The sequence below is a fragment of the Mesitornis unicolor genome, unplaced genomic scaffold (genome assembly GCF_000695765.1).
Source record: "Mesitornis unicolor isolate BGI_N332 unplaced genomic scaffold, ASM69576v1 scaffold49342, whole genome shotgun sequence".
Classification (NCBI taxonomy): Eukaryota; Metazoa; Chordata; class Aves; order Mesitornithiformes; family Mesitornithidae; genus Mesitornis; species Mesitornis unicolor.
This window is the reverse complement of record NW_010168082.1, coordinates 10,001-23,763: the sequence shown is the minus strand read 5'-3', so window position 1 is coordinate 23,763 and position 13,763 is coordinate 10,001. Positions and strand designations below refer to the sequence as shown.

Below are 13,763 nucleotides of genomic sequence, written 5' to 3'. Positions count from 1 at the left end.
TACTGATGAGAAACTTAAAAATATTTGTCTTATTTTACCTAGCTAATCATAGCATGGTTTTTTGTTTTTTTCCCTTAATTTAAATTTGAAAAAAATACTCACAAAGAGTGTTCTCTGAAGTGTGGGTGAAGTGCCTAGGTGACATTTTATAGAAATCAAATTATTTTCCATCTATCTTGAGAAAGCTGCAAACATATTTTCAACTTTTTAGATGAAAGCCTTCATGCTTGTTCCCAAAACATGATTAACTTCTTTAAGATCTGTATGACATATTCAGTTTAAAGTTTGCATTTTTTTGGTGTGCTAAGATTATTCACCAGAATAACTAAAAATACCTGCAGAAGTGAAACAGATCTAGACAGTCATTGCTAATATAAGAAAAAAACCCAAACAATCACAACACTTCAGTGCCTTGATAACATCCCTTCTCACACGCCTTTCTAATACCTTTATATTTAATCTTAAATAATATGCTAATTATTCTGCAAGATAGTTCAAATTCTCTTGTTTCAACATCTTCATCACAGACTTTACTAACTAGTTCTTTTTACTGAATCATTACAATGTAGTTTCTTGATTAATGCAATTAGTAGAATCTTCTTAATTTATGGCATTCTCTTACTCCAATACATCAACTGTTGCTTTTAAAAGTAATTTTAAAATCCCAAACCAAAAAAGCTCACAGAACAATTTTTGCCCTGTCACTGCCTGTGGTGGTGCAGAACCATGTCAAACAGGAAGAGGGATCAAGCCTCAAACCTGCTTTGCAACCTACTGTATTGCAAAAGGAGGTGGTGTTACAAGGTAACAACAGGAGTGCCCATGAACTACCTCTAACCATGGGATCTGGGAACTAGCACAATAGTTACTTTGCAAAATCTTCGATAAAACAGAATCCAGAAGCCTAACTCACAGATACAGAAAAATCAAGAATTTGTCCTTCTTTTATCGTCCCTACGCAGTGGTCACACAGTACCAAGATACATATTCTAGTGCAAAACCAACTGTTCAGTCAAAGCCAAGTATTTCCTCCTCATTGATAATGTTTGCATCTTGGTATTACTGATATGCCATGTCCAAGAATTCTACCAGGCCATTAACAGCTGTAAGATAAGAAATCCTCAATTTTGGATCCTCCTGTTTTTGAGGATAGTGGCTGAACCGATATATCTCCTTGTGACAGAGGTCATTAAAAAAAAAATAAAGTGGATTGTATCTGTGTATGTATATACGTAAACACACAGAGAAACAGCGAACTCCTGAGATACCTCTGATTTTATTATGCGAATTCTAAATGCCAATGAACAGCTGCTTTTTTTTTTTTTTTGGACATACAAGAGATTCTATGAATTCTGTCAGAACCCATATGAATGCAGCGATTTTCCTTAGTTGTCTACTCAATGGGGACAAAGAGGGTATTATTCACAGGTAACAAGAGAGATAGTATAAAAGCTGGGCAGCAAGGATGTGGTTCATTAAGGGAAGAACTAAAGAATTCATTAAAGTGCACTGTGAGGCACAGTAGCTTTGCAAGTGTTCTCTGATGTGCCAATAATGTCATAACAAATATCCAAGTAAACTAGTTAAGACGTTTTCCCTCACATTAACATTGGTTTCACTGTCATTCAAGCTGTGGTCATTTACAATTTCAAAAACATGTTTGATCCTTTCTATAAATCACACAACAAGCCTGGTACCCAAACATTCTTCTCTGGGTGCCTCCACATCTTCCAACAAACTTAGAACAGCATTCCAGCAAGACCAGGGGAAACCAAAGCATGGTTTGTTTAGTAACACAACACAATCATTTACCTTAGTAGTGTGACAGGCAGCCATTCTGCTAGGAAGCTTCCATACCACTACATATCATTTATTTTTCAGTCAATTTTTAAAATACTTCTTTAAGAAGACACTCTATAACTGACGCGTCCCACTTTTAAACTCATACTGTCCAAGTAGTCTACCAAATCATTTTCTCTACCACCAGCATAAAGACGGGAGTGCATTGTGACACCTCATACATATTTAATAATAGCCCGATAGGCTGTCATTAACATCAAACAGCAATCTAAGTTTGCTACATTAAACATGATCCCTGTGTTAAGAGGACAGTCACAAAGTGTCTCCAAGATCGAGCCTGTAAGAAATACCCACCGACTTGGACAAGGTGTAATGAGGCCAACTGCACTGAAGAAGCTGTTACTCAGACACTGGATTTGAAATTTAAAAAAAAAAAAAAAAAAGGCAGGGGAAAAATAAAAAGCTTCAATGGGTCATAAGCCCAGACATGCTATAAGGCAATCTGTCACAGAGTACTCACATTAATAACTGTTGTGTCAAAACTGAACATTCAAAAGAAAAGACAAACCTTCCTTTATGTTTTATGAAATGTAAGCCCACAGAATTAATAATTCATGAGATGAAGAAAAATATCAGATTTGGATATAAATATTAACAGAACGCTGTCAACTTGTTTAGAACCAAATTTTGACTGTCCTGCCTTACAATTATCAATCTGGAAGAGAGTATTCTTCAAAACATTTAAAAAAAAAAAAAATCAGTATGAAACTCATTACTGAAAAAATTAAAATTCTCTATTCAAGTAGGCCCTGAGCAGAAGAGCAGAACTCTGTTCTGTGCCTGACTGTTGCTGAGCAAATGCTAACTGACTGGCATTATTTGCTCCCAGAGTTACGTTGTGTTGACAACTATAACACTGGTGTGCACATAAGAAAGTACACCAAAGGGACACACCAAAATCAAGACTCAGTGGAAAAAGGGTAGGAAAAGAGGGGAAGTAGTTGTCAGATGACAAACAAAGACAAAAAAAGCTAGTTAAAGGGTAATGTAAGTTTCAGAATACAAAGTTTATATAACAAGTCTTGAATAATTTTTTCTGATTAGCTAAAGAACAGGCGTTTAAAAACTACAAAAGAAAGAAATTAACCCATAATGCACAACCACATAGCAGTTAGTTCACTGCATGTGATTTCAACCAAATATAACATACTCTCATAGTATTTATTAGTCTCAAAGTAGTATTTCAGTAGACCTATAAAATGATGCAGTAATTTCCATTTTAATTTTTATTTTGTTTGCTAAAGTATTTAGCAGCTGAAGCCCAAGATCTAGAGGAAACAACTTCTGCCTTATGACACCAGCCCTCCTCTGCTTTTACTACTATTATGGAGAACAGACCATTGGAACACAAAACAGAACTGTGCCAAAAATCAGGAGTACTGTCAACATTTATTGTTCTTAAACAGTGGTGACAGTGCTTTATTTTTTTTTCCTTCTCCCCAACGCTAACATAATGTCAGTTTAGTTATGTCCCCATCTGCACTTACATTCTGGGCAACAGTTAAAAATACTTACATAAGCATCGACACTGGGCATACATTTAAGAAGTCAGTCTAAACACTCTACTTTTCTCTGCAACTCCTGACACTTTCACTGCACTTCACCCTGTGATGAGCATGCAGAATGAAAAGCCAAAGAAGTTGAATGATAGAAGCTTTTAATTTTTTTAAAACAGTTAATCCCTACCTTTATCATTCTAGAGAGATCTCCAGCATCAGCCAACTCCAGCACTATGTTCAGTTCATTATCTTCAATGAATGAGGCATAATATTTAATTACATTTGGATGATTCAGTTGCTAAGAAAGCAGAACAACAACAACATACATTTTAGTGTAGAGCACATCTTATCTTTTAAGACTGACAAATGAAACATTCTTATTTAGGCAAACAAAAGAACCTCTAAAGTGTATTTCAGTATGATAGAAAAAGTCTATGTTTATGAGAAGCATTTACAGATAAACATTTTGGAAGAACATGATGGCATTTTAGGATCAACATGATGACTGACATGGCAATTTTAGAGGAATTTTTCTTCAACATATCTATGCAATAGCATGCTAAACTGTTACCTGAAACAGCAAAGTCAGCTTTTAAAAATCAGTATTTTACTGTACACAGGACACAGTTATTAACAATACTGTGGTTTTAGCAGAAACTTCTACTTGAAAAGTTACCCATTTTTCTGTAAATTTACTTCTCAATGTTAATTTTTAAAGCAATGAAAAGATTACAAAATTCCTTAAGTGAGGCTTATAAAAACTCTACACAGACAACAGTGAACACCTCAAGTATATCTTTGCAAAAGGTAATGTAATTTGAAGATGGCTGCACATTTTTCAAACAAATCCTTTACCTTAAGAAGATCTATTTCTTTGATGCAGTCAGCACGGGCTTTGGCATCCATTAGATCAAATATCTATACACAAGAGAGAAGACATTTTTATTAAGTGATAAAAATACAGCAAATTGAGTGATCATTATCATTATTTCATAGTATATGCAAAGCAACCAGTGTTATGCATTTCATGGCAAGACATAACATCGCAGTAAAAATATTCCTAATGCTCTGATGTATTGATTCACTGCTATATTCATTCTTTCAGCCCCCTCAGAGGAAACGAGTCCACTGTAAGTACAAGCTTTCCAATGACTTAATTGCCACTTCCGCGTATGTGCTCAAACACACCGCAGTAATTCAGCGCATTTCCTTCAAGTTGGTTCTAATCCAAGTGTCAGCTTCCTCTCCCATTCCTGCCACACCATTATCACAAACTGACTCTTTCTAGTACTGAGCACACCTTTTTTCCTGGTCTCTTGCTACTTCCTTCATTTTCTGTTCTAAATAATGCATACACTTCTACTCCCTCTCAGGATCAAAACTTCACTGTCACCTCCAATTCCTTCTCTCCCATTTCCTTCCCTTCAGCAAGCTAAGCAGAGATTCAGGTTTTGTAATTTGTTTACTAGAGCACTTCTTTCTAAGCCCTCATCTGTCATCTTGACTTTTACAGCCTTTTACAGTTAGACATCTCTGCTCTTCATTTTTTTCCCTTCTCCCATCTGCTCCAAATTACCTTGCAACGTATCTATCTCATATTTGCCTCCTCCAGTTAACCACATTAGTTTGCACTTTCAATTTTTGTTTGGAGTAATTTTTTCCGGCCATTGAAGTCCTTATCCATGTTCTACACATCCATATTTGATCTAATGTCTTCCTATTTTCACTTCATTTTTTTTTTCATGACCTTTGGGTTCCCTTCTCACTTCACTTTCTCAGATGTGCATCTCTGTGCACTGTGACTGACCTCTCTCGTTAGAAATAACAAGAATGTTACTTCAAGAACTCCTCATTTGCCATTACTTTCTGAATTAAAAAAAACCAAAACCCAAAACAACAACAAAAAAACACCACACAAACAAAAAAAATAAAACCCACCATTCATCAACTTCTCTGTGGTCTACTATTACATTTTGATCTATCCAAAAGAATGACAGAGACATACTAATTGCCACAACAGTTATGAGATTGCATTTTCCAATTACATCTTTTCAATGCATATCATTTCTTTCTACACAGTGTCCAGGAAAAAATTTATTATGTGCTGTGATGATCACTGGTACCTGACTCCATCAGCTCAAAACGATCAAAAGCTCAGCAGGCGACAACTCTCATTTCATATCTTGCCACCAATCCCAGAAACAAAAATAAGGATTAACAGCACATTGAGTACAAAATGTCTGCAAAGACATCATCTCAAACTGGCTGTGTAACTGTCCATGTGAATCACACCTTCTTTCACTCTCTACATCTTCAAGCAAATCAGGAAGTCCACGTATGATCTGCTAAACGTCATCTTAATTTTCCATGCCACCAGGCACAGTAAGTTTGCCATTCCTTTAATCAAGTGAAAGGAGTCATCTAGAGACTTCATCCATGGAGCAGAGCCCTCACAGGGCACATGTGCTCTTGACTAACCACTACTTCCCTTCAGACATTCAATCTTCCGTCTTCAGAGCTGGCACACCAAAAAACAGCCTGGGGTGGATTCAAGATTCACTTTTTGACAAAAAGACAACTGCAAGTCAAGAACTGAAATGTCAGGCTTGTAGAGCGTAAGAAGAAAATGAGGAGGAGGGAGGAACGAAGAAAATAAAACTACTGACCAAGAAAGAAAGGGAACAAACCATCTCACAAATACTTGTGTATTAATGCCAGGATGATGGGAAACAAACAGACTGAGCTAGAAGTAATCATTCAAGGAGGAGACTGTGGGAGACTTAAAAGAAACACAGCAGGGTAAAGTCACGAGAAAGGAATGCTAACACTAAGAAATAAAGCCATTTCAGATGTAGTAGTAGTAGAAAAGAGTTAGTATTATATTTGAAATTACAGGTACAGGTATTAAGAGGTAAATACCACTCATGAAAAAGACAGAAGAGTTAGTTTAGTGAAGCAGATGAAATAGCCTGCATCTGTTACAGATCTCAACTTTTCATGAAAAAAAACATTCTGACAATAGACTCAAGTCCTAGTATTTGGTACAGTCATGAAGAACTAATGATTTTTCTAGGAAACACTTAGAAAAGTTCTAAATATGAGAGGCAGCACATTAACTGAGGAAGTACTGGGAAGGCACAAGATCATAATTCACAAGAGACCAACAAATTGGAAGTTTTATACCCCCTCTCCCCCTCCAAAAAAAAAACCCAAACAAAAAAAACAAATCAATGAAAGTGTGCATGGGGAAACTAGGGGAAAAACAGGACAGGCATAGGGGCACATCTTGGAACTTCACACTTCTGTTAAGTTCTAGATAATAGTGAGTGAATATTACTCAATGATACAGAGATTTGACATAGACAGAGAACTCCAAACACACTGAAGAATAAAATCAAAGCTGCAGACAGAATTTTAGACTGAAAATTGTACACAAATTATCTACTTGCAACATTTTAAAAAAATCACTCAAAGCACAATTTCAAGATTCAAAGCCAGAAGAGTTTCATTTTGTGAAAAACCAGGGCACTTTCCATCTGTCAATGACTGTTTCAATACTAACTTACCTCTACCAGTTTCCTACACACCTAAACAAGCAAATTTTGTGAGAAATTTTTTGTAAGCTATACATCTAATAATGACATGAATCGGTGCTCGTCATAGAGGAATAACAAAACAACAAAAATAAAGCCCTAGATACAGGACTGTGAAAGATACAGGATCATAGGAAAGACAGACTTTTTTTTTTTTGGTGTGTTCTGGCTGGTGGTCCCAGCACTTCTAATTTGTTATTAAACAGCCTGCATACACTAGACCAAGCAGCTGCTCTCATGAAAGGACAGATTTAAGTTTTATAGACATGACTCCATATACTTTTGCTACACTTCATACAGCAAAGTGGCATATTTTTAACATTACCTGAATAAAATAAAGCAAGACACAAAGTCTGACTCTTTTTTTGATCCTCACAAACGCAAAGAGACTATCTGAAGATTTACTGTATATTGTTCTTGAGGTTTTTCCTTAGAGTTTGGTCCAGATCTAACCTCAAAAAACTATAAATAGCATTTCCACAAAATCCAGAATTACAGTTTCACAGACATTTACCTCCTCCAACAACAGTAAGATTGGAAAAAAAGACACAAAACAATGAAAAACAAAACCCGCCCAATCCATGGCCTCAGAAGAGCCTCTGCCCTATCATACTAGATTTGAACAGCTTGCAGAGATTTTCTTTCTGAATAGATTATCTTTCCATTTTTCCAAACTGCTGTAGTTCGGATCAGAGGCCCCCGGTGTAATAAGCTGTGTCAGCTCACAAGGAGGCTACTGTAAACACAATGAGAAATCCTCCACACTTCATCACCAGAAGATGACTCAACACTGAGGAACGTCTCACACTGAAAAATGGAAGCTGCAATGAAAGCTTTTAAGAGCTTAAGAACATCCTTTCAAGTGCATGTCAAAATTACACACAGCACCTGGCAGCAGTCAGAAAGCCTGTTTTGCAGGAGCTGCCACAGACCAGATGATCGCTCCAGAGAAGCTGTCCTTCGCTTGTGGTGTACTGCAGGGCCAATTACTATTGGCCAGCATGAAGAGATGTCAGTACTTCCATCACAACTGTAACCGCTCGTAGCTCTGCAAGCAGACTAATTCCATCTTCAGCTGCTATTACTCAGCAAGCCAACCTGAAAGCTCAGCTTATGCTCCCTGCTCTCTATCATGTGTGTTGCACACAGATTTCTCACACACACAATTTGTAGCCCTATAAAGATAGTACTGTCATTGCTATTGGCAGGCCATAGGCTTCAGACTGCCTCAGAAACAGGAGGCCTAAAGACTTTCCATGTTTTGGCTGGACTTTGCTTGGCCTGAACTTACTTTTTTGAGCTCAGATTTAGCTGCAGCAGCACATGATTTACAGTTGAGAGACTTAATTGTACCAAAGTCATTACAGTCAGATGACTTGTGTCTAACTTATTTTTAGAGTCAGCTTTGTGCAACTGCACTGCCTTAAGGAAATGATAGCAGATACAATGAAGGTCTAACAAAACCAATGTGACTAAGATTGGTAAACTTTTGGACCAATACAAAGCAGTAGCAACTGACTGCTTGAAAGCACCCAGCATATCCCACATAGAGCCACCACCAGCATCCTCCTTTCAGTCGAGTTCAGGAAGCTCAAGGGTGAGCCTGAACAGGGTCGATGCAAAGAAGCTTGTACACATCGATTATTGGGAACCAGCAGTAATTAGATGGCAACTGTTAGCATCACTGTAATTGGCTAACAATAAAAACTGCTGCATTTTGATTAGACTGCTAGGGCATTAATTAGACTAACAATAAATTCTAATTCTTGACTCCACTTAAGAGGTCAGGATCACAGGGTAATTCATGTTGGAGATGTGTTTCTCTAGTCAGCACAAATTGCACAGTGTAGTACACTTATTTAAAATTTTAATTATTTTTCCCCCATTTCTATTTTCAAGGACTATGATAAGATTGACATTTCTACAAAGGAATTATGTTTGCTGTGGAAAAGCTAATAATAAGCAAAAGTTACATCAATTTTTTTTTATGATGTGCCAGTTTTCATGAAGAATGTGATCAAAAAACCTCATCATAGAAAGCACTATGCTTTAGTTACCAATTACTGTGAAATTCCTGAAAACAATTAGGCAAATACAGAAGAAGAGACTTAAGAGAACATTTTAAAAACTCTCAGCAACTTTTTTTTCTCCACTTAGCATTAAGTTCATTTTTAACTCTTGGCTCTTCATCTACTACTACAATCAACAGCATACAAAGGAAGAGTAGAAAGATAAGCATACATTGATACTTATTCCAAAATATTCCCCTCTGCGCACAATGCAACCAAGGGATCTCTGGTAACTGCACTGAATTACTTCTCTAGTACCTTCATGTGGGCATAGACTGTAATTTTACTCTTTCAGCATCCTAGAAACACCAGTTTTAAGCACTATCAAGAGACATCGATATTTTTAAAATAGTTTCTAAGGTACTGTAAGATACAGAGCAGGAACTGTTCCCTAAGCAGATGTGTAAACTAAACAAAAAAAATTGCACAACATGAAATAACCTCCCGAGTAAAGTTCTTGCGTACATGCTCACACACACAACCACAGCTCCTAGAAAGCTACATGCATAGCAAGAAGAAATATTTAACCACCAAATGGAAAACATCAGGCCTTAGCTTTTAAGTGTAGACTGTATATGATCAATTACCAGGTACCAATTTAACTCATCTGAAGTGACCTGCCAAGTTGGGAATCTACTTAATTGCTCTTGCCCTAAAGTACATCACTTTTCCAGGTTTTCTTTTTCATTACTGAAAAGGATAAAGGTCTTTCTAACCTCCTCATTTAAATGACAATTTAACCTATTTGTTTGAAATAAATAAAAATAGCAAGAAGTATTTCCAAAGCAAAACACAAACACGACTGCTGTAACATAAACCTACAGACAAGCAAGCAAAATAAAGACTTGAATGCACGTAAATATTAAGAGATATGATATTGCACAGCAACAATTAGCAATAAGGGTATTTTGCCACCATAGCACTGCTGTGCTGAGACAATAGCGCTTCATAAAGTGTGAAATTACAAGTGCTTTCCTAAGATTAATTACCTCTAATTCAGGCCTGAAGTAGCAATCCACTGACAATGTACAATGAATAATGAATGCAAGTGCTAGATAAAAGGATTCATTGTCTGAATCTCTAACACAAGGGTCACAAATTTTGGAATGACGGGGAAGGAAGGACAGGTGGAGCAGCACAAGACACAAGTGTATTGAATCTGGAATCTTGTTGAAATCTGCAGTGTCACATATATACTCAAAATTTAAAGTATTAAGGTTTACTTAAAGAATAGCTCAGAAAGTGAACTCATACAGCCTTACAGTCACTGACTTTAGATATTTACAACTCTTGCGCTCTTTAGGGATGTTCTGCGATTGCTTATTCCAGTATCTAGCAGTTGTTTACTTCCCTCTTGGAAGTGACCAGCAGAGCATTCAGAATCCTAGCGCAGGGTGGCTCTGGGGTGGTAGTAGTAGGGATGTACTGCTTCTTCCTCAGGCATGATCTTCCAGTACAGTTTGGGCCTCAGACTTAAAACATGTGAAGAAACTTATCTAGAAGCTCTTCAAACTTACACTGCTATGTTCATAAACACAGCATATGTTCATCTGTGGTTGATCTTTCCTGATGTTTTTTTTACTCAAAGCGTAGTTTAGATGCTAATGAAAGTGAAGTAATGAAGATTTGTTTTTTAATTCTGGTTTTATTTAGGTAATATTTTAAGAGCATCTCAGAAACATAGTTCCATGGAAAAGAGAGAATAAATATCATTTACAAGGTGGCAAACCACATATGGGGGAATGAAGCACAAAGGGTACAGTGTGAAGAAGAGACCCAACATACCATTTCATATATTGTGCTGGTTAAATTACTAAAAAGAAACTGCAAATTAAACAGTTTTCACTCTGCTACATATCCTACTGGAAACCAAATCAAGACTACTACTTCTTCATGTCATCTGGGCTCAGCAGCAACTACAAATTCAGAAAAAGTGGTTTCTTTCACCATCTGCTTGTCCTTCCTCCCACAGCATCTTACTGCCACTTGCTTCTGCTCACATTGAGTTCCACGAGCATACATTCTGTACACATTAATATAACATTTATCAATATTGTACATATTTCAGCCAAATGGAATTTTAATAGCAGAAAATAAACATTTTTGTTGGAAGGATTCGCAAGAACTCAAAACTGGCAATCCTTTGGAAAAAATAATGGCCCGAGATCCAGTAACTCTTAAAGAGAGGGTAAATGAATAATTCCAAGTCACGTCAGACCTTGAAGGTAGAGACAAACATGGGAAACCACTGACCAAATACACAAAGAAAAGAGCTATTCACCCAACCCAGCAAGGAAAACAAAACTGGGAGGGAGTGTAACGGACAACTTGCAAGGTCAGAGAGGACAGCATATAGTAGGTAAGAAGTAAGATGAGAAACAGCAGAAAACAAGAGAGTAAAATAAAGTCCAGATCTCAGTTGTGTTATTTAACACTTAGAGATGCTGACTCAATGTGGAAAGCGGTATCCATGCACAGATCTAAAATAGAGAGAATAGAGCCTCTCTCATGACAGAAATAAGCGTTCTTCCCATTTTGTCTTCATTGGAGCTTCCATTAATGAGGATTCAGAAAAAAGGGCATTATTTGAATTTGAATAAAAAACCATGACTGAAATTAAAAGCAAGAAGCACCATCATAGAGCAGACTCACAAGAGCTCCTCTGAAAAGCTACCACTTCTCACCAAAAGACTCGTATGAAAACAAATTATATGGGGAAATTAAATATTGTGACTATATTTAACAAAATCACAGAAACACAGTAACAATTAAGACAGTATTCTGTCCAAATGAAAGAGCTGTAGATGTCAACTACACAAACAAACGGCTGTGCCAAACACTTAGAGCTGCCATACACCTTTTGAACTCCAGGTAATATTTCATCATACACTGAAGAAATTTTTTTCCCTTACAGTTTAACCAAATCTCACTTTCCATTCTGATAATAGTCTTCTACATACACCCAACCTTAATACAGAAAGTGGTTTTACAGATCACAGAACACAGCCCCTCCTGAGGTGCACAAGGCAATAGCACTCAATGGAAAACCAGCAGCATACGTTGGATATTTTAAGACCATCTGAACACTATCTGAATAAAGCTATTTTGGAGAGCCATAACTCACTAGTTCTATTTCCTACCAACAACCAAGTATGTCCTTAGAACTGTATTAAATGGTTGAACAAGAAAGCTTTTCTGCTATAGAAACATACCCACACATGAAAAGCATGGTATCTTCCTCATTAGTTGAAAAATATCTTTTGTCAAATTAGGAAATCTGATGCAAGAATACAACTATACATACCAACTTCTGAAATACTGTTAGGAGTACACATGCTACAATGCCTGTGCATTATTAATGCAAACACCGTTATAAAAATTTCATAGTTAACAGTGAAAGGCTGGACATTATGACTTTCTTCAAGTACCCAGGCATTCCACATCCACTTTAATGGACATGCATTTCAAGTCACATTTGACCTTTTTGGTTTCTCATGCACTGAAAAAGAAGGAAGAATTAGCCTAATGTTTTAAGACTGTTAATCAAAGTTCTTAGAATATATTTCAGCTTTTGAAGTAGCATAAATCTGGCAGTTTTCCCAGAAGGGAGAACCAAGTTGTTTTTTTTTTTATGACTGCCAGGACTAGCCTTGTCTCCTGGTGCTGCAGAGCACAGGCAATCACAGAAATGGAACAGCAAGTCAAGATATGACAGAGATATTTACAGAGCATGCATTAGCACAGCAAAAAATAAAGTTATTAAAATCCAGAAACACTATGAAATTTGACACGTTATTTTGCAATATATTAAAGGTAACAAGAAAAACCGTTCATAACTGATGGCAGTACTCCTTCAAGAAATACACTAAACATATCTCAAGAGATCAGAGCTGAAATGACAATTTTGGTTTCATTTTCAAAACTAAATGCATTGTCAGGGAATTCTCAAAGTAAATCCAATAGAGAATTTTTAGAGGGTAATGGTCCTGCAACAAACATCTCTGAGCAGTTCCAAACCAAAAAAAAAAAAACCAAAACCAAAAAAAAATCAACAATGGAAATAATACTGGATAGCCTCTATAGCTGCTAAGAGTTTTTTTAATTAAACTGTCACTTTTGCTTTAAAATGTTTTAAAAACTGCTAGCTGCAAAGACAAAATATCTGAACAAATTATCAGTGCATTTCTTATGCTAAAATTTACAAGGCCTTAATGCTTCTTGGCTGCAGTAACTTAATCAGTTTGCTGCTCTTCCTTCTTCTGTGATAAAACTGCTGTTCCACTACTGGTTAAGCTGTGAATCTTCAGAGTCATCAGGAACGTACCTCGACCAGTGCAATTCACTTAATTCCATGGTGTGCTCACATTTAATTACTATATAGGGTCCCACATACAGATATATTATTCACAAACATGATAATATGATCTCAGTAGTATTCTGAAATCTGAAGGAAACACTGAGCTATAGATACAAGCACAGCTTTGATTTCTATTTCTTTCAGGTAATTTTCAGCAGTAATTCCTTTCAGCTATTACAAGTTTGATTACACATATACCTTTCTTAATTTATATACTTTTAAAGCATGGTTACTACCTGAAAAAATACTTACAGATACTTATTTATTAAAAATGCATGAATTTGCATAACATATTCTCACATTAGACACCACGACATATTTATTTTTTTAATAGATTCCAAGCTTTGTTTAGGACTATTCTTATACAGCTAATTTATATGTTACC

At 36.4% G+C, this 13,763-nt stretch overlaps 1 protein-coding gene across 1 annotated transcript in view; it reads right to left on the bottom strand.

Moving 5' to 3' along the window:
* Window positions 1-3,546: 3,546 nt before the first annotated feature.
* LOC104536321 (serine/threonine-protein kinase Nek7-like) overlaps window positions 3,547-13,763 on the bottom strand; it is a gene marked incomplete at its 3' end in the record, with an annotated part of 17,046 nt that continues 6,829 nt past the window's right edge. Inside the window, exons 3-4 of the mRNA XM_010178892.1 lie at window positions 4,215-4,277; window positions 3,547-3,657 (exon numbers count right to left, since the gene is read on the bottom strand). Coding sequence (XP_010177194.1) covers window positions 3,547-3,657; window positions 4,215-4,277 — 174 coding nt within the window. The remainder of the gene's footprint in view (window positions 3,658-4,214; window positions 4,278-13,763) is intronic.